A 21,277-nucleotide genomic window follows, 5' to 3' on the forward strand; every position below is an offset into this window, starting at 1 on the left:
TTAGCATCCTGAATCCTATTCCAGCATTATCTTAGATGTTAAAGAATGGTGCAAAGTCAGTTTCAAACAGTTTTGTTTTATTTTTTATGAGTTTGGGTTTTGTTTTGTTTGATTTGTTTGGTTTTGGGAAAATCAATGAAAAATACAAACAATGCCAACATACACACCACCAGTACCACACGTGGTCTTGCTCAAAGGCACAGATTCTCTAAGTGGCAGGAAGACTGTAAGTGAGCTCAGAGACCTGGAGGAGGAGGAAATATGCAAAGCTTCTCCCGTCACACGTTCCTGCCCTTGGAACAAAGCTGAATTGAGATTCTAGAAACTTGTCCAGAAATTCTGTCTCAACTCCAAATTGACACAGCTACAGTGTCTCTTTCTTTGTATAGTTTTTCTTATCCAAATAAGAAGAAAAGGATTAATATTGGTTGAGCCTCCTCTTCAGCTATTTGCTATTCTGTGCTATTTGCATTTAATCCTCACGACCATCCGGGAAGATGGTTGGTACCTGTCATCCCATTTTACAGGTGATGAAACTGAGGCTTGGGAATGTTGGTGACTTGGGAGCTGAGATTCAGATTGAGACCTGACTAGATTCTTTCTGTCATACCAAGTGATGATGATTGGGACGTGCTGTTTATCTAATGTATCAAAGGACCTCCGAAAAGGAGCACAGTGGAAATGTCTCTTCACAGAATAATGCCACTGAAATCCAATGAATAAATGCATAATCAGGTTACTAAGTTATGACTGATGTTTGTGGTTGAGTAATTCCTAAAGATGAAAGGGATACATACCAAGTACAAGAATAAATATAAATGGAACATTTTTTGAAAGAGGCAAAAGAAGAACAAATTACATGAAAGTAGAGGTTTATATAGTTGACCTGGGTTGAAAAAGTAAAGGAAATATGGCACTTAATAATTCCTTCTCTGGAGGAAAAAAAGAAGAGTCAAGAATTAGGGAAGAAAGTAAAAGGCCACTTGGGTCAGAGAGAAGTTTGCTTAATGTTTGAGATAAAGGTTTTGTTGCTAAATGTCCAAACTTGTACATTTCATTTGAGCCTTTTCTGAGGGAAGCTATTTAGTGTGTGCCTCACATTCTTCTGTCCCAGTGAATAATTACCAGGTATAACTGTGTGGGGGTAGTTCAGGGTCGTTTTCTCCTTGTGGCCTCTTCACCCTCATTTAAGACAACATAATTTGTCACTGGAGTGAACAAATTGGAATGTGAAACGTAAGATTTAAAATGAGAGAGCCTTAAAATATGTGGCCTTTTATTAACTGTACTCCTGAAATTCTGAGGTGAGGGGAGGGGTGTCGGGTTCAGCGTGGGCTCTGGAGGACTCATGTGGACTTACAGCAAGGCTGCGCACTGTTGGTTAGGTGAGCTGGAGAAGGTTTTAACAACCCAGAGCCTCAGTTTCTGCATCTGTAAAATTGTGTGATAACACTGCCTGCCTCGTGGAGTGGATGTGAGGATTCAGTGAGAAAACGCACCTTAGGCACTTAGCAGAGAGCCTGAAATATACTAACTGCTCAGTAAATATTCACTCTTGTTATCAGTAATAAGACCCCAACGATAGATTCCCTGCTTCCAAGCAAGCTTGTGACTATAATTTTGTTCCCATGTAGTTTGCCAGACCGTGAGACAGAACTGTTGATTTCCTTGTGTAGATAAGCATCTTATTGTAAATTAATACGTGGGTGTTTCTGAGTTGTGTTTCGGATTTCGTGGAACCCAGCCGTGGCTCTGTTGCAGTACAGCTGGCGCCTGAGTGAACAACTTGTGAGTGAAGGAATGGATTTGGACTGTCGTCTGTGTTCTCTCATTTTGATCATATGTGCCACAAATGGAATATACAACCACAACAAACAAATTAACTTAAATCAGATTGGCTGCTTGACTGTATTTTAAGTTACATCAAAAATAAGTTTACTGAGTTCCAGTTCAAGATGGGGATGTAGGAGTATCCTGAAATCACCTCCTCCCGTGGACACAGCAAATCTACAGCTGCATACGGAACAATTTCCTCTGAAAGAAACCCAAAAACTCCCTGAGCGACTCCTACACATCAGGCAAACAAGGAAAAACCCACATTGACATGAGTAGGAGAGGCAGAGACACAGTCTTGCCATAAACCCCATCCCCAGCGTGGCAACCTACAATCAGGAAGGACTCACCTCCAAGCTTCTCCCTGAGGAGCAAAGGGTGTGAACCCCACAGCTGGCACCCCAACTGTTAAGACCTGCCCCCGAGAGACAAGCCTCCAAAACATCCAGCTTTGAAAGCTGTGGCGCTTGCATCCACGAGACCCACGAGGCTACAGCAAACTGAGAAACAGTTCTTAAAAGGCTTGTGCCCACAGACTCACCTGGCTACTCACCAGGAAGGCAGCCGACCAACAAGTGCCCACTCCTTCTTTGAAAGAGGCCTATTTGCTTGTCTTAAAGCTTCACCTGAGGGCAGACATCTAATTTAACACACATCTAGGGGCCACTGACATACACTCCAAAGATGGAGGCTGCAGGATGCCATCTCTGTGCTCTCTCTGCCTCCCTCCAGGCAGCCGGCATCTCCCAGAAAGGAGCTTGTGCACTCGTCTGGAGCGCCAGGTTTTGCGGCTACCACCCAAGGGATACCCCTTGAGTGCCTGGCTCTGGTGGCCAGCAGGGCTATGTCCTCACGTCCCACAGGACTGTAACAAATAGAGAAGGAGTTCTTCACAGTGGAGAGGCAGCAGACTGAAATGCCCAGTCTTCTTGTGAAAGAGACCTATTAGCTTATCTTCATAGCTGTGGCCTGAGGGGCAGGCTTCTAATTAAACACACGTCTAGGGGCGAACTACAATCCTCTCAAGACCAGGGAGGCTGGCAGGTGCCATCTGCACGCTCTCCCTCTGCCCCACCCCAGGTCCCCAGTGTCTCCAAGAAAGGAGCTTGTGTACACATCCCTTGATTGCCTGGCTCTGTTGGCCAATAGGGCTTGTGTTCACGGGTTCAACAGGACATTAGCAAACAAAGAAACAGTTCTTACCTGGCTATCACCCCAGGGCTCAGTGCATAGGAAGCAGACAGAAAATGCCCATCTCCCAGTCTTCCCCTGAAAGGGGTATATTTGCATAATACACCTTAACAGCTGCTGCCTGTGGGTCTGGCTTCCCATCGGCCTGAATCTAGGTCCTGACTGAGATCCTCCCCTTTGAGACAGTGACAGGGCTTGGCACACCCTCAACTACTGGGAGCCACTAAGAATAAAGGAGGCTGCGTGGCCAGTCACAAAGATTTGAGAGACCACCAAGAGCCAGAGAAAGGTTGAAGGATAAGGTTCATCTCCTACACAAGGCCATGCCTTCAAGACTGGGAAGGGTGGCTCTTTTATCTAACACATTAAAACCAATATAGAGAGTCAAAGAAAATGAAGAAGCTGTAATATGTTCCAAACAAAAGAAGAAGGTAAAACCTCAGAACAAGACTTTAATGAAATGGAAGTAAATGATTTACCCAATAAAGAGTTCAAAATAAAGGCCATAAAGATACTGAGCTCAGGGGCCGGCCCCGTGGCTTAGCGGTTAGGTGCATGCGCTTTGCTGCTGGTGGCCCGGGTTCAGATCCTGGGTGCACACCGACGCACTGCTTCTCCAGCCATGCTGAGGTCGCATCCCACATACAGCAACTAGAAGGCTGTGCAACTATGACATACAACTATCTACTGGGGCTCTGGGGGAAAAAAATAAATAAATAATCTTAAAAAATTAAAAAAAAAAAAGATACTGAGGGCTGGCCCCATGGCTTAGTGGTTAAGTGTGCACGCTCCACTGCTGGCAGCCCGGGTTCGGATCCTGGGCGCTCACCGACGCACTGCTTCCCTGGCCATGCTGAGGCCGTGTCCCACATACAGCAACTAGAAGGACGTGCAGCTATGACATACAACTATCTACTGGGGCCTTGGGGCAAAAGTAAATAAATAAATAAAATTATAAAAAAAAAAAAGATACTGAGCTCAGGAGAAGAATGCATGAACAAAGTGAGACTTTCAACAGAGATAGAAATTGTAAGACAGCACCAAATAGAAGTGACAGAGCTGAAGAATCCAATAACTGAACTGAAAAATACATTACAGGGGCTCAACAGCCGACTAGGTGAAGCAGAAAAAAGGATCGATGAACTTGAAGACAGGGAAGTGGAACTCACACAATCAGAGCAGCAAAAAGAAAAAAGAAGGAAAAAGAGTGAGATAGCTTAAGGGACTTATGGGACAACATCAAGTGGACCAATATTCACAGTATAGGGTCTCAGAAGGAGAAGAGAGATAGAAAGGGGAAAAACCTTTTTTGGAGAAATAATGGCTGAAAATTTCCCTAGCCTGGAGAAGGAGACAGACATCCAGATCTAGGAAGCCCAGAGAGTTCCAAAAAGATGAACCCAAAGAGACCCACAACAAGACACATTATAATTTAAGTGTGAAAGTTAAATAAAAACAAGGAGAGAATCTTAAAAGCAGAAAGAGAAAAATAACTGCTAATATACAGGAAACCCCCGTAAGACTATCAGCTGATTTTTCAGCAGAAACTTTGCAGGCCTACAGGGAGTGGCATGATATATTCAAAGTGCTGAAAGAAAAAAACTTTCAACCAAGAATACTGGCAAAGTTCTCCTTCAGAATTGAAGGAAAGAGAGTTTTCCAGACAAGCAAAAGCTAAAGGAGTTCATTACCACTAAACCAGCCTTACAAGAAATGTTAAAGGAACTTCTTTAAGCTAAAATGAAAGGGCACTAATTAGTAACAGGAAAACATATGAAGGTATAAATCTCACTGGTAAAGGTAAATATATAGTAAAATTCCGAGTAATTTAATGTTGTAAAGGTAGTGGGTTAATCACTTATAAATCTAGTATGAGGTTAAAAGACAAGAAAGTAGTAAAAATAACTATACCTACAATAAATTAGTTAATGGATACACAAGAAAAAAGATATAAATTGTGACATCAAAAACATAAAACATGGGCAGGGGAGTAAAATTGTAGAGCTTTAGAATGCATTTGAACTTAAGTTATTATCAACATAAAACAGACTGTTATAAATATAAGTAGTTTTATGTAAGTCTCGTGGTAACACAAAGCAAAAACCTAGAGCAGGTTTTTACAAAAGATAAAGAGAAAGGAGTCTAAGCATACTACTACAGAAAATCATCAAATCAAAGAGAGCAAGAGAAGAAGAAAGGAACAAAGGAATTACAAAACAGCTAGAAAACAATTACCAAAATGGCAATAAGTACATACCTATCAATAATTACTTTAAATGTAAATGGACTGGGCCGGCCCCGTGGCTTGGTGGTTAAGTGAGCGCGCTCCACTGCTGGCGACCCGGGTTCGGATCCCGGGCTCGCACCGACGCGCTGCTTCTCTGGCCATGCTGAGGCCGCGTCCCACATACAGCAACTAGAAGGATGTGCAGCTATGACATAGAACTATCTACTGGGGCTTTGGGGGGAAAAAATAAATAAATAAAATCTTTAAATGTAAATGGACTAAATTCTCCAATCAAAAGACAGAGAGTGGCTGAATGGATTAAAAAACAAGACCCATCTATATGCTGTCTACAGGAGACTCACTTCAGATGTAAAGACACACACAGACTGAAATGAAGGGATGGAAAAAAGAGACTCCATGCAAATGGAAACCAAAAGAAGACGGGGGTAGCTATACTTATATCAGACAAAATAGACTGTAGACAAAGACAAAGACTGTAATAAGAGATCATTATATAATGATAAAGGGGTCAATCCAACAAGAAGATATAACATTTTAAATATTTATACACCCAACATAGGAGCACTTAAATGTATAAAACAAATATTAACAGACCTAAAGGGAGAAATACATAGCAGTGTAATAATAGGGGACTTCAGTACTCCACTTTCATCAACAGATAGATCATTCTGACAGAAAATCAATACAGAAACATTGGCCTTAAATGACACATAAGACCAGATGGTGTTAACAGACATATATAGAACATTCCACCCAAAAGAGAATACACATTCTTCTTAAGTGCACTTAGGACATTCTCCAGGATAAATCATATGGTAGGGCACAAAGCAAATCTTAATAAATTTAAGAAAACTGAAATCATATCAAGCATCTTTCTTGACCACAATGGTATAAAACTAAAAATCAATTACAAGAAAAAACTTGAAAAAACACAAATAAGTGGAGATGAAACAACATGCTACTGAACAACCAATGGATCAAAGAAAAAATCAAAAAATACCTGAAACAAATGAAAATGGAACCACTACATACCAAAACTTATGGGATGCAGCAAAAGCAGTTCTAAGAGGGAACATCACAGCAATAAATGCCCATATTAAGAAACAAAGATCTCAAACTGCCTAACTTTACACCTCAAGGAACTAGAAAAAGAAGAACAAACTAAGCCCAGAATCAGTAGAAGGAAGGGAATAACAAAGATCAGAGCAGAAATAAATGAAATAGAGACTAAAAAGGTAATAGAAAAGATCAATGAAACTAAGAGCTGGTTTTTTGAAAAGATAAACAAAATAGGCAAACCTTTAGCTCGACTCACCAAGAAAAAGAGAGAACTCAAATAAAATCAGAAATGAAAGAAGAGACATTACAACTGACACCACAGAAATATAAAGGATTATAAGACACTACTATGAACAATTATACACCAACAAATTGGACAACCTAGAAGAAATGGATAAATTCCTAGACACATACAACCTACCAAGATGGAATCATGAAGAAATAGAAAATCTGAACAGACCGATAACCAGTAAGGAGATTGAATCAGTAAACAAAAAGCTCCCAACAAACAAAAGCCCAGGACCAGATGGCTTCACTGGTGATTCTACCAAAAATTAAAAGAAGAATTAATACCAATCCTTCTCAAACTCTTCCAAAAAATAGAACAGGAAGGAACACTCTCAAACTCATTTCACAAGGCCAGCATTACCCTGATACCAAAACCAAACAAGGACACTACAAGAAAAGAAAATTACAAGCCAATATCCCTGAGAACCTAGATTCAAAAATCCTCAACAAAATATTAGCAAACCAAATTGAACAATGCATTAAAAGGATCATATACCATGATCAAGTGGGGTTTATTCCAGGGATTCAAGGATGGTTCAACATCTGCAAATCAATCAATGTGATACATCAACAAAATGAAAGATTAAAATCATAAGATTATCCCAATAGATGCAGAAAAGGCATTTGGCAAATTTCAACATACGTTTATGATAAAAACGCTCAACAAAGTGGGAATAGAGGGAACGTACCTCAATATAATAAAGGCCATATGTGACAAGCCCACAGCTTAGATCTGAAAGTGAAAGCTTTTCCTCTAAGATCAGGAAGAAGACAAAGATCCCCACTCTCACCACTTTTATTCTACATAGTACTGGAAGTCCCAGCCAGAGCAATTAGGCAAGAAAAAGAAATAAAAGGTATACAAATCAGAAAGGAAGAAGTAAAACTGTCACTATTTGCAGATGACATGACATTATATATAGAAAACTCTAAAGACTCCACCAAAAACTGTTAGAACTAATAAACAAATTTAGTAAAGTTGCAGGATACAAAATCAATGTAAAAAAATCTTTTGCATTTCCATACACTAATAACAAACTATCAGAAGAAAAATTAACAGTCCCATTTGCAACTACATCAAAAAGAATGAAACATCAAAGACGTGCAAGACCTGTACACTGAAAACTATAAGACATTGATGAAAGAAATTGAAGAACACAAATCAATGGAAAGTTATTTTGTGCCCATGTATTGGAACAATTAATATTTTTTAAATTTCCGTACTACCCAAAGCAATCTACAGATTCAATGCAATCTCTATCAAAATTCCAATGGTATTTTTCATAGAAATAGAACAAAAAGCCTAAAATTTATATGGAACCACAAAAAACCCCAAATAGCCAAAGCAATCTGAGAAAGAAGAACAAAGCGGGACGCATCACGCTTCCTGATTTCAAACTATATGACAAAGCTATAGTAATCAAAACAGTATGGTATTAGCACAAAAAAGACACATAGATCAGTGGAACAGAATAGAGAGCCCAAAAGTAAACCCAAGCATATATGGTCCGTTAATTTAGGACAAGGAGCCAAGAAGATACAATGGGGAAAGGATAATTATCTCTTTAATAAATGGTTCTGGGAAAGCTGGACAGCCATAGGCAAAAGAATGAAACTGGACCACTGTCTTACACCACACACCAAATTAACTCAGAATGGATTAAAGACGTGAATGTAAGACCTGAAACCATAATATTCCTAGAAGAAAACATAGGCAGTAAGCTCCCTGACATCGGTTGTGGTGACAATTTTTTGGATCTGACACCAAAAGCAAAGGCAATAAAAGTAAAAATAAACAAGTGGGACTACATCAAACTAAAAAGCTTCTGCACAGCAAAGGAAACCATCAACAAAATGAAAAGGCAACCTTGCAAATGGGACAAAATATTTGCAAATGATATATCTGAAAAGAGGTTAATATCCAAAATATATAAAGGACTCATACAACTCAACAACAAAAACAAACAATCCAATTAAAAAGTGGGGAGAGGGGCCGGCCTGGTGGTATAGTGGTTAAGTTCACGTGCTCCACTTCAGCGGCCCGGAGTTCACAGGTTCGGATCCCGGGTGCAGACCGACACGCCACTCATCAAGCCATGCTGTGGTGGCATCCCATATACAGAATAGAGGAAGATGGGCACAGATGTTAGCTCAGAGCTAATCTTCCTCAGCAAAAAGAGGAGGATTGGCAATGGATGTTAGCTCAGAGCCAGCCTTCCTCACAAAAAAATAAATAAATAAAAATAAAAAATAGAACTACCATATGATCTAGCAATTCTACTTCTGAGTATTTATCCAAAAGAAACAAAAACACTAACTTGAAAAGATATGTGCACCCCCACGTTCACTGCAGCATTATTTGCAATAGCCAAGACATAGAAGCAACCCAAGTGTCCACTGATGGATAATAAGTAAAGAAAACGTGATACACATACACACAATGGAATATTATTCAGCCATAAAAAAAAAGGAAATCCTGCCATTTGCAACAACATGAATGGACCTTGAGGGCATTATGCTGAGTGAAATAAGTCAGAGAAAAACAAACACCATATGATCTCATTTATATGTGGAATCTAAAAAAATAACTCATAGATACAGAGAACAGATTGGTGGTTGCTAGAGGCGGGGGGTGCAGGATGGGTGAATTAAGTGAAGGTGGGCAAAAGGTACAAACTTCCAGTTATAAAATAAATAAATCCTGGGGACATAATGTACAGCATGGTGATTATAGTTAATAATACTGTATTGCATATTTGAAGTTTGCGAAGAGAGTAAATCTTAAAAGTTCTCATCACAAGAAAAAATTCATAACTATGTTAACGACATATTGTGATCATTTCACAGTATATGCATATATCAAATCATTATGTTGTACACCTGAAACTAATGTGATGTTATATGTCAATTATATCTCAATTTTTTAAAGAAGTTTAGGGGCTGGCCCCATGGCTTAGCGGTTAAGTGCTCTCACTCAGCTACTGGCGGCCTGGGTTCGGATCCCGGGTGCGCACCAACACACTGCTTGTCTGGCCATGCTGAGGCTGCATCCCACATACAGCAACTAGAGGGCTGTGCAACTGTGACATACAACTATCTACTGGGGCTTTGGGGAGAAAAGGGGAAAAAAAAAGGAGGAGGATTGGCAATAGATGTTAGCTCAGGGCTGATCTTCCTCACAAAAAAAAAATAAATAAAAAAGTTTACCTTCCCTTCTCAAACACTTTTATTAAAACAGCTAATAAGTGGGCCGGCCCCGTGGCTTAGCGGTTAAGTGCGCGCGCTCCACTACTGGCGGCCTGGGTTTGGATCCCAGGCGCACACCGATGCACCGCTTCTCCGGCCATGCTGAGGCCACGTCCCACATACAGCAACTAGAAGGATGTGCAACTATGACGTACAACTAGATCTACTGGGGCTTTGGGGGAAAAAATAAATAAAATTTTAAAAAAATAAATAAAATAAAAAACAGCTAATAAGTATTGGGCATATTTTTCTTTATTATAAGAATTTTTTTCATGTGCGATAATACATGGTATTAACATTTGATTATTTTTGTCTTGCAGGTGTAAAGGGTCAAGTTTTTGATCAGAATGGAAATCCGTTACCCAATGCAATTGTAGAAGTCCAAGACAGAAAGCATATCTGCCCCTACAGAACTAACAAATTTGGAGAATATTATCTCCTTCTCTTGCCTGGGTCCTACATAATAAATGTGAGTATACAGTCCTACTTATTGTTATTAAAGTATTAAAGAACTCACAATAGTTACTCAGAAGGAATCTAGATCAGCCTGGAAAGTCCCAAAGTAGATTCATGAGGACAGAAGGAAAGGACGACGACAGACCTGCATTTGGCGGGAGTGGGAGTGGTGGCAATGAAGGGAACAAACAAAAAAAATCACGTCTTTCCCCAACTGGCAATTAATTTTTTTAATAGAAGCCAAATCCTATTTCTTGTGGTACCTTTTGTGATTAAAAAAAAAAATGGGACAAACCTTATTAATAATGAGAAGAATTAAGCAACGTGCTCAAAGTACTTCCAAGCTTCATGGAATACCATTTTAACACTCATTCCATGAAACATAATTTCTATTAAAAAATAGATTGGGACACAAGTTCCTTAGAATTCATTGTAAGTAAAATTTGATCCACAAATGTTACCACTGTATTAAGCAAGTGACAGATTTTCCAGCCCTTTCATAACAAATGACGGTGAGTTTTCCAATCATGCAAGTAAAATTCCAGTTAAGATGCGGGTCTCTGAGTCATTTCTTCCTAGAAGGAGGCATGGGCTAGTCTGAGCCGGAGCAGGTTTATGTGAATGAACTAAATGAGTAAGTACCTGATGTAGTTGGCCAGATTGTGCCTCTCCTCTTTGATATGACTTTCTCTAAGAAACTCAAGAATCTTCTACTTTGCTTGGAGGGTCTGATGCCAACCACAGCAGCCATTCTGTTCTGTACAGAGCTACTCCCGGGAGAAGGTCGTCATCTATTCTGTAGTAAAAACTGGCTTTGTATTTCACGATTGCATCTTTAGGACATAATAAAGGCACGGTTTTCAGCTTATAAACTGTGGGATTCAGAGCCTCCCTGCTCATAGGTCATCCCTGCAGTGCCCATGGTGGGGCATCCTCTTCTTGAGAATCTCTCCTCCTACTGAGAAGACGGATAGAGTCAGAAAGACCTCAACTCAATGTGAATCTCTGCCTAAAAAGGCCCTTTATTTTCCTGTTATTTACTGTGACATTTCTATTCTATGAGAAAAAGAGCTTTCCTTGTAGTGAATCTAAATTGTTTTATGCAATCTCATATAGGCCACACCTTTATAGAATAAAGTTATGAATTCTCATTTCCAATTAGTTAGACTAACACAGTACCTGTTAGCTTTAGCTATTAGTTCTAGGATAAGACTGGAAGGCAAGACTTGGGAAGCCAAAGTGATGGCGGAAATCGCTATCGGTGAGTGGTTATGTAAACGTTATTTCCTCTCCCCCATATGTAATAAAAGCGTTTCTCAGTGCACATGGTCCATAGTTAGTTTAGCATTTGTCCTGTTTTTCCTGATCATTTCCTCCACCCAAAAACAAGTCTAGCTGAAGATTCAGACTCATGAACAAAACGAGATAAAATCCAAGCTTTTTAAGGAAGCAAGAAACTTGGACACTTAGATGAGCTGCAAGGAAAATGGAATAAATTGAGAAAAGAATATTAAGTACAGCCTGAGGACAAGGGGACAGCCATCCCTTGACCTCTGCTCTCCATGAAATGACGGGGAAGACTCGGTCTCCTGCTTCCTTCTCCTGACTTACGTCTCCGGAGAGGGGACCTGTCCTTATTTCACACTGTAATTCTTGGCCATGGCATTAACAACCGTGGTCCTTACCAGCAGGCACTGGGACTGAAGCGTGACTAGCCGGGAGGCCTGGTGACGGTTACATTTTCAGAAAGGCCGCATTGTCGTGGGGGTATCAGTGTCTTCAATGTTGGCGACACAAACATCTGGGATCACTCAGTTGTTTCTTCTTTCCTCTCAGGTCACGGTCCCTGGACACGACCCACACCTCACGAAGGTGGTTATTCCAGGAAAATCCCAGAACTTCAGTGCTCTGAAAAAGGATATTTTACTTCCATTCAGAGGGCAGTTGGATTCTATCCCAGAATCCAGTCCTTCATGTCCTGTGGCTCCTCTGTACGGTGATGTGCCAAGCCACTCGGCTGCATCAAAGCCCAGTCTGTTCTTATTTTTGATGACTATTTTTTACATATTGTTCAAGTAAAGCAAAACGTGAAACTCAACCCCCCTCGCCACCTGGAATCGGGGATCACTCACGCAGGTGACGGCAACTCTCACTCCTGTGGGATCAAGACCGGATAAACTCCACGGTCCCTCCCTGAGGAGAGAAACCCTGCAACAAGCAGTGTGGCGATGGTGAAGGAAGACACCTACCTCTCAGCACTGCCCGCTCACACCTCGCCTTCCAGTTTCTCAGAAACTTGTAAGAAGTTAGACTTGAGAAGCAAAAAGGAAGCTCCTGCAAGAAAAAAAGGAGCAAATTCTGTCGTCAGGGAGCCAGATGAATATAGGCAATGAAGATGAACGTTCACTGATCACCTGCTGTACTCAAGACCCTGCCATGAGTGCCCCCTGTGAAGGGAGAGTGCCACGTATAATTAGTTCTCAGCACAGGGAGACATCATGATGGGACTGAGAACGTTTAGTTTGCAAATGTTCTAAGAAAATATGAGAGAAAATAGTTCAACCAGGTCTCAGTGGCCCAAGAAGATATGGGCCTGATGCGATGACACAGTTGTGTCTGCAGAGCCCCAAAACAGCAGGTAGGTTAAGTAGGTGTCCCTGCCTTCTGACTTGGGTGCCACAGTCCTGTCATGCTGGTGACCCCCGGATGTGTGACTTGCCTCTAGCCGGAGCTGCAGACTCATGTCGACTGCCCACTGGACATATCGCCTGGGTGTGACCCACAGGCACCTCAGGCTCATCGTGTGGAAAACTGAACACACTCTCCCCCTCGAGCCGCTCTTCCTTCTGTGTTCTGTCTCGGTTCCTAGAACCCCCAGCTAGAGAGCAGGGAGTCGTCCCTGATACTCCCCCTCCCTCTCCATCCCACAGATTCAGTCCATCGCTAGAGACTGATGCTCACTACAAACGTCGATCGATCTCTCTCTCCATGGCTACTGACACGGCCAAGTGCAGGCCATCACAGCTCACCTGTGCCCCTGCACCAGCGTGACGGGTCTCCTGACCCAGGCTTCTGCGCTTCAGACCCGTCCTCCACACAGCACTGGGGGAGGGGGTCTATCTAAAACAGCAGTCAACAGCCAACTGCTGGTAGTTGCTACACACACACCATGCGTCTGTGTCCCGTGTCTGGCATGCTTTTCTTTTTTTGCTGAGGAAGATTCATCCTGAGCTAACATCTGCTGCCAATCTTCCTCTTTTTTCCCTTGAGGAAGATTCGCCCTGAGCTAACATCTGTCCAACTTCCTCTATTTTGTATGTGGGTCGCTGCCACAGCATGGCTGGTGAGTGATGTAGGTCCACGCCTGAGATCCGAACCCAAGAACCTGGGCTGCTGAAGCAGAGCACACGAAACTTGAACCACTCGGCCATGGGGCCAGCCCCAGGAATGCTGTTCTGACCAACTCCTCCAGGAAGCCTCTGCTGACCATCGCCCCATTCCATTCCATTCCATCCTCTCAGTCTGAGGGCCCTTCCTCTTCACTCCCCAGATTACAGGGGTCACATCTAGTATTGGATTTGCACGCTGTATTATGGTGCACATGTGTGATTTTCTCTAGTACAGTGTGAACTCTTTGAGGCCCAGAATGTTTAATTTGTTTGAAAACTTCGTTTTTATATCCTGAGCCTAGCACAGAGTAGGAACTTAATGAATGAATGAATAAATGAATGAATGAACAAAGGGTTCCAGCAACCTGCTCCCCCTAGTCTCTCCCAGAAACTATAAAGCTTTGAAAAGTCATTTTATGAAACTAGGTCCTGTGCTTTGGCACTCTGGCTCACTAGTAACACTGACAGAAGAGTATTTTCATCTCTGTATCAAGAAATTAATTCAAATAGGGTGCTTTTACCAGACTTTGCATTTATCCCAAGGTTCATAGTAAAGGTATTACGTTACCTGGCAACAACACTGTAAGCCGCCTTTTTTAACAGAAAACAAAATTTTTACATTAGTACTCAATTTGAAGCAACGGTTCTCCACTGTAAGGAGAGTTAACCTATCATAAAACATTATCTGTAAGAATTAAGGGCGGCGGGGGTAGGGGGAAGCATCAAACAGAAAAAATAACCACTCTGGTAAGCAGATTTCTAAGTGCTGTGTATTGCTCATGGGAAGTGAGTTTCGTTGGCTCTTATTTTAAATTGAAAGTTTATAGGATCTGAACACAAAACTGTACTGGGCATGGTGAATGCTTGAGAACCACAAATGAATGGAAGATAAATGGGCATATAGGAGCTACTCCTGTGCCAAGCCTATTATACATGCACAAAGTCAGATATGCTAATGTAAACAGAATTGGTAGTCTTTTAATCACTTCTTTTAAATTTGGTAATAACCTGAATATCTTGATCATTTTTATTTAAATAACCAGTAATTTATTATATACTTGAAAGTATATATTAATATAATATTGCAGAGAATGATTTTGGTATATTACATATAGAAGTATGTAAAATTCAACTTGATTTATCAAGCCCTAAACAACTTTCCAATCAGGCATTCTGAGTTCTAACTTCCTTTTCCAAGAAAGCAATATTTGAAGGGACATGAACCAAAATCTGAATTGGTTCATGAGCCTTAAGGTAAATTTCTTAGAGAAATAATGCTTTTAAAATCAGAAATTTTATCGAATCAAACCTAAAATCATTTAGAGGCAAGCAAAACAATTAGAGTAATCTCCAAACCAAACCGAAACCAAAGCTGAACTTAATTCAGAGCAGGTTTGGGGCACCTGTTTTGCAGTGATGGCCCTGTGCTCCAAAGTCAAGTTTAGCCAGGGTTTATTATGCAAAATCCCAGCTTCTCCGCTCGTCAAGTGAGGTGTCAGAGGAGAAACCAGCGCGAAATGCTGACTAGAGTCAGACGGAGACCCCAAACTCCCTGCGTAACGCCCCTCCCACTGTCCCCACCCTCCTAGGCTGGGCTATGGGCCTTGGGTTCCAGGCTCAGGTTAATTCCTTTGGTAGAAAAACCCACACAGTAAAGGTCCTTAAGATAGGAGAGAGGACGATGATGTGTGGAGGCAGGAGCCCTGGGTTCAGACCCACCCCGCATCTGGTTCCCTTACCTGTGAAAGGAAGGCCTCTCCTGACTGTGATCCTGGGGCTGTCGGACACTGCGGGGTAAGACGCCACACTTCAGCGCCATTTTGGGGGCTTGCCCAGGTGGAGGAAGGATAATAAACACTCAGGTGGCATAAATATTTTGAAGGCAGTATAACTTATTAAAGACCAAATCTTTGCCTCAGATATAAACAGAATTGGCCTGAAACCTGAAACACTGGTTAGCTAAAATGATCATTGCATAACATTTAAGGAAACGTTCATGAAGTAACACAGCTTTTTCTCATGCACCTAATCCAATTATGATCAATCTTCACATGAATGAATCTAAACGGTGGAGAGTATTTTAGAGAAACGTTGAGTCCCTGCAGGTGAGTGTCAGTGCTGATTTGGGTGCTTAGTTTATCACACTCAGACGTGAGCTATTGGATGGATCAGAAATGGTAAAGCTTCTTCTCAACATTTCTGAAAGTCTAAGAAACCACCGTTGTGTTTCGTTTCAGAAGCAAATGTGCCCTTGTAATGTTTCTTAAAATGGTGTAAGAAGTTAGCCCTACTTTTAGAAGCTGATTTTATCTGACACTGGATTGGAAATATCTTTTCCTAGGGAATCCAGAAAAATGAGCACGGCATACTGTCTCACTGCAGCGGGATCAGCTGCTCACTGAGAAGCGTGGGTCTTGCTCTGTACAGCTGATGTCTGTTTTATGACAGATCCTGTATATCTTCCTCATGACTTTAGATGGGGGACGGGGAGAAGATGATGGGTAAAGAGCGAAAGAAAGTTCACAACACCTCACAGAAGTTTGGGACAGAGTCTAACTTCCTCCCGTCACTAAGCAGCAGATACTGTCCTGGCTGCCCACAAACCGTTTTCTCATCCTCGAGCACGTGAACGACTCTGCAGCCCCATGGCTGCTCCACAGCTGAGTTTACAGGTTTTCTCAGTGACTTTCTTTTGTACTATAATTAAGAACTTAAAATGCACAAACTATGACTGTAGAGTTTTATTGGGTAGGGGCCATGACTACCTCTGAATTCACTAAATTTATAATATTTCTGATTCTCAATAAAGAATTAATATTCATGTAAACAATGAATGCTGTTTCTTCCATGACATTCCCTTGAAAACAAGTACTTACGTAGGTGCAACAAAAGTCCACAGACTAGAGAGAACTGATTACCACCAAATAAAGCCCGAGAAAGACCAAATGTAATGACCTTTTATGAGGCAATACTATCGCAATAACTCTTGAAAGCCCAGTCTTTCCAGAACAGTTTATATGATATATACCCATCCTAATATACATGTTATATTCCAAATTAACTTGTACCGTGGGGCAGATGACGGATGAGAGGCGGGCCTTCTGGTAAAAACAAAAGCAAACTTGGGAAAATTCACAATGCACATTGCTGTAGTAAAGGGCGTGAGAAACCATGAAGGAAAGAAATGGATTTCCCAAACAGAGTTAGCCATGGAACCATTTTCTTAAATAATTTAGCCTAGGACCATCCCTTTGAACTTATGTCCTAGAATTCAAACACATGTGAGGAAATGCTGATGGAGGGAGAAGTCTTTTGTCCTGAATAATCAATTTCATTGATTTCAAAGTGCTTTTGAAATGCAGAGCACAGTTATAAACAAAGACTCTGCCTCCTGTAGGAACTGGAAAACTGACGGCCCTAACCCTCATCCACGCAGCCCTGATCATGTTGAATTTCTAGTCCTAGGACAGAGGTTGGGCTCAAGTTTATGTCTGCCCTCTGAAATATGCTCAACAACAGTTTAAAGGAGACAAGGCTGAGTAGGAAATGGCTAACTTACAGGTACCAATTTCTAAAAAGTGATAAATACTTCAATTTAGAAAATAAATTGGGAACAGTTTTTCTATTTTCAAAAGAGAATTCATTACATAGGAACGAACCCCTTGGTGTATTTTAGCTAGACTTCGATGTTTCAGTTTGCAGCTCCTTAGAGCATCCATTACTCCCCACCCGCAACCCCCAAAAAAGCAAGGTACGATTTTTACATGAACTAAATTTTAAAATATTAGACACAAGGAGGAGAAGTGAAGAAGAGCATAAACACGTGATGAACCCATTTTGTGGATGGTGGGATGTTTTTGTTTCTCCTGCTTCGTTTTTGAAACTTTCTATTTACGACTTCTTTTACAATGAAAGAAAAGCAACTGATTTAAAGAATGGACCCGCCAATTTTAGCAGCTCTCATTTACACAAGTCATTTCTACACCCATTCTTACATATTCATTACACATTTCTGGAGTTTCTACTAAAACAACAGTTGATTAACTGAGGTCCAAGTTACTGAAAACGTGTTTCTCCTAATTGATGGACGTCGGTCCTTCAGCACTAAAATGTGGTATCGTGATGCAGTGCCTGTCTGGATGCTGCGAGGGAGGAACCGTGAAGGAGCTCAGAACCGAAACGGGAGGGCTATGTTCTCTCTAACAACAGAGAGCTGAGCTCCCGCCACGGCTTTGCCGTCTAGCCGGGCAGCCTCTCCTCCGAGTTCTGCCCACAACGTTGGGGTTCCCCCTGCAGTTAGTGGGTGCCTCCAGAGAACTGCCCGAGGGGTGCTTCCACCTTGGGGGAGAAAAGGGCTCAACTCGAGGTCTGGTCTTCTCACATGCCTCTTACAGAAGAAACAAATTCAAAATAACAAAATTAATAATAAAAAAACAAAATTCAACTAAATGATGGTGAGAAAGTATTTTTTTATACAGAGGGATGTTTTGTTTTATAAGAAAAGCTCTCCCAGGGGCCAGCCCGGTGGCATAGTGGTTAAGTTCAGGCGCTTCGCTTCAGCGGCCCTGGGTTTGCAGGTTTAGACCCCGGGCGCGGACCTAGACACCACTCATCCAGCCATGCTGTGGTGGCGTCCCACATACAAGATAGAGGAAGATGGGCACGGATGTTACCTCAGGGTCAATCTTCCTCACCAAAAAAAAAAAAAAAGAAAAGTAAAAATAAACATAAATTTAAAAAGAAAAGATTTCCCAGTTCTGTTACAATTCTGACACCATATCAACCTTTAAAGACCACCGTTTCCTTAGAATGTTTCTCTTTTGCCATTTAAGTAATTTAACGCAAAGACAACATTTTTTCGGGATGTTTTTTAAAATACCTTTTCCTCTCGTAAATTAGAGAATATGCTTAGCTGCTTTCCTTCCAATCCACACCCTTTACTGTGCACACAGTGCATTCGATCAGGCACCTCGGGGAAGAAGGAGATAAAAGGATGCTACAATCTGCTGTGGAGAGAAGATACGAAGCAACAGTCAGTGAACGTAAGGTGAACAGTGCCTCAGAGTTGAGACAATGTAGAAACAAAAAGACAGGGTTAACTCAAGGCCACCTCAGCTGGGTTTTGGAAGTGGTCATGGTCATGCATGGAGGCAAGGACAATGTTCAACAACTGCCATTTATTAGAAGTTCACACTACCTGCCAGACCCCATCCAGGCTCTATACATTTATTTATTTTTTTATTTTTTTTGCTGAGGAAGATTCACCTTCAGCTAACATCTATTGCCAATCTTCCTCTTTTTTGGCTTGAGGAAGACTAGCTCTGAGCTAACCTCTGTGCCCATCTTCCTCTATTTTGCATGTGGGACGCCACCACAGCATGGCTGACGAGCACTGTAGGTCCGTGCCCAGGATCCGAACCCACAAACCCAGACCGCTGAAGCAGCGCACGCGGAACTCAACCCCTGTGCGGTGGGGCCGGCCCCCTCTCTCTGTTTATGGCCTCCAGTCTGAGTCATGAAGCAGGGAGGCCCAGATCTGCTCTTTGAAGTAAGCTCTTCCCACTCCAACAGGATGAACATAAAGTCACAGAAGAGTCAGGAGGTAAATGAACTCTGTTTCCCCTAAAAGGGTGAGAAGACAATGGTGAAAAGAAAGCACGCATTTCCGAGAGAGCTCTAAAGTCTAAAATGATCAGACAGAACATTTGAGCTAATATCCAACAGGCAGAATTATTGAAGGTTTTTCCCAATATTTAGATCAGGGAAGCAGCATGAAGATAACTGTAAAATAATCTAGAAATGAACCAAAACTGGGGGAGACCGAAGGCAGTGAATTTAGGCAGATGTACCGTGATCTTGAAGAAAGGCCGGATACATGGTGTGGCCTGGGAAGGTGTGAACCAAATGTGCTAAAATTTAACCGAGAGGGCCAGCCCGGTGGCTTAGTGGTTAAGTGCGTGCGCTCTGCTGCTGGCGGCCTGGGTTCGGATCCCGGGCGCGCATCAACGCACCGCTTCTCCGGCCATGCTGAGGCCGCGTCCCACATGCAGCAACTAGAAGGATGTGCAACTATGACATACAACTATCTACTGGGGCTTTGGGGGAAAAAATAAATAAATAAAAATCTTTAAAAAAAAAAAAAAAATTTAACCGAGAAATAAATGAAATCCATCTAACATGACAGTAACGTAAAAAACAGAAAAGGTTGAAATTTTGGAATTTGGAACATGAGCTATTTTGCTAAGTTGACTTAAGTTGTTGGGAAAACATGTAAATAGTTGTATTCTGAAGGCAGATGGGGGCCAACACGCAGGAGAGGGAGAGGGGAGCACTCTAAAGGCGTAGTAAGCAGTCCAGGGTGGGTCAGGATCTCCCCTCTCCTCCAGACAGTTAGGGTTCCCCTGTCCAGAGGACTATCACTCTAAGACGAGAGTGTCCCTGTGTCCCTGCAACTTCCAGAGAGGGGGACAGCTCTAAGCTGTGGAAGGCCACACTGCCCGCTGCACGGGGGTGGCGCAATGCACACGTGGTCCGCGGAACGCGGGGCTTGGAGAGGGGACAGCGGGGCAGCGGCGACCCCGACCCCCGATCCCGAGAACGCGGCGGGCAGCAGCGGGGCCCCTGACCGCGGAGGCGGGGCCCGATCCACCCCACGGAGCTTCCCGCCCAGGGGCCCCCGACGCGGATAGGGAGGCCAGCACCGCCGCGGGCGCGAGGGCCCGCCGGGCCCCCCGAGGAGCGCGGGTGAGCCCCGGCCTCGTGCAGAGCCGCCCGCGGACGCAGGGGACAGGCCGCGAGCCTGCACCTGGGCGATGGCGAGGGTCCAAACCGAGGAAGCGCTGCCTGGGAAGACAGCGTCCCGACCACAAACACACCCGCAGGGCACAGCCCAAGCGAGGAGATTCTAACGGTATTTTACCATACCATTCCAAATGCATGGTGGTGGTTAGTGCCATCCAGGGGATTCTGACTCCGGGGGCCGTGTGTGCAGGGCCGATTAATGAATTACTGAGCACCGGGGACGCTCCGTCTCCCTGTCACTTCACATGCTCTCCTGTTTTCTGTTGCTTTTTATTCCTGCTAAAGTCCACTTGACCGTGTGTTAACACACTCAGCACTTCTGAGCACCTTCTCACGTGCTAGCGCTTTCAAATCTATCTTTTTAAAGCACTGTTTGTAAATGTAAAAAATTCCCTATCATAAATAATTTCAAGCTGGCTATATGACAGCCAATAAGGCCACAAACTTTTAAACTGGTATATTTTTTTAAGCTGAAGAAATACTTTTTTTGTAAATAGTAAGTCAAAACCCAATTCAGCGTCAAAACGACCAGTAAGAACTAGAGGCTTCTCACATCACAAGGCATGACAGCCTGCCGTTTCTGTCAGGAGCCAACAGACCTACACACCAATCAGTACCTTTAAACTCCTTCTAAAAATAAAAATCTGAACTAACTGACCCAGCAGCTAACCCTGGTCTGGCTCTGGTGCCCACAAGTCCTGCCTTTACAGCCAGCTTCCACACTGGAGTCCCAGTGCTCTGCCTCATCCAGTAACCTCTCGGCACT

General features: G+C 42.6%; 1 protein-coding gene across 2 annotated transcripts in view; it reads left to right on the forward strand.

Moving 5' to 3' along the window:
• The window catches only part of CPM (carboxypeptidase M), a 78,669-nt gene extending 61,126 nt beyond the window's left edge, over window positions 1-17,543 (forward strand). Inside the window, exons 7-8 of one of the 2 annotated variants that reach the window (XM_004429396.3) lie at window positions 10,186-10,334; window positions 12,158-17,541. In XM_004429396.3, coding sequence (XP_004429453.1) covers window positions 10,186-10,334; window positions 12,158-12,400 — 392 coding nt within the window. In that variant the 3' untranslated portion in view covers window positions 12,401-17,541. Of the gene's footprint in view, window positions 1-10,185; window positions 10,335-12,157 lie in introns of both variants that reach the window. The other variant, XM_087442040.1, reaches the window with a different exon arrangement.
• Window positions 17,544-21,277: the final 3,734 nt, after the last annotated feature.

The sequence above is a fragment of the Ceratotherium simum genome, chromosome 17 (genome assembly GCF_057802395.1).
Source record: "Ceratotherium simum simum isolate JZ-2026a chromosome 17, ASM5780239v1, whole genome shotgun sequence".
Lineage (NCBI taxonomy): Eukaryota > Metazoa > Chordata > Mammalia > Perissodactyla > Rhinocerotidae > Ceratotherium > Ceratotherium simum.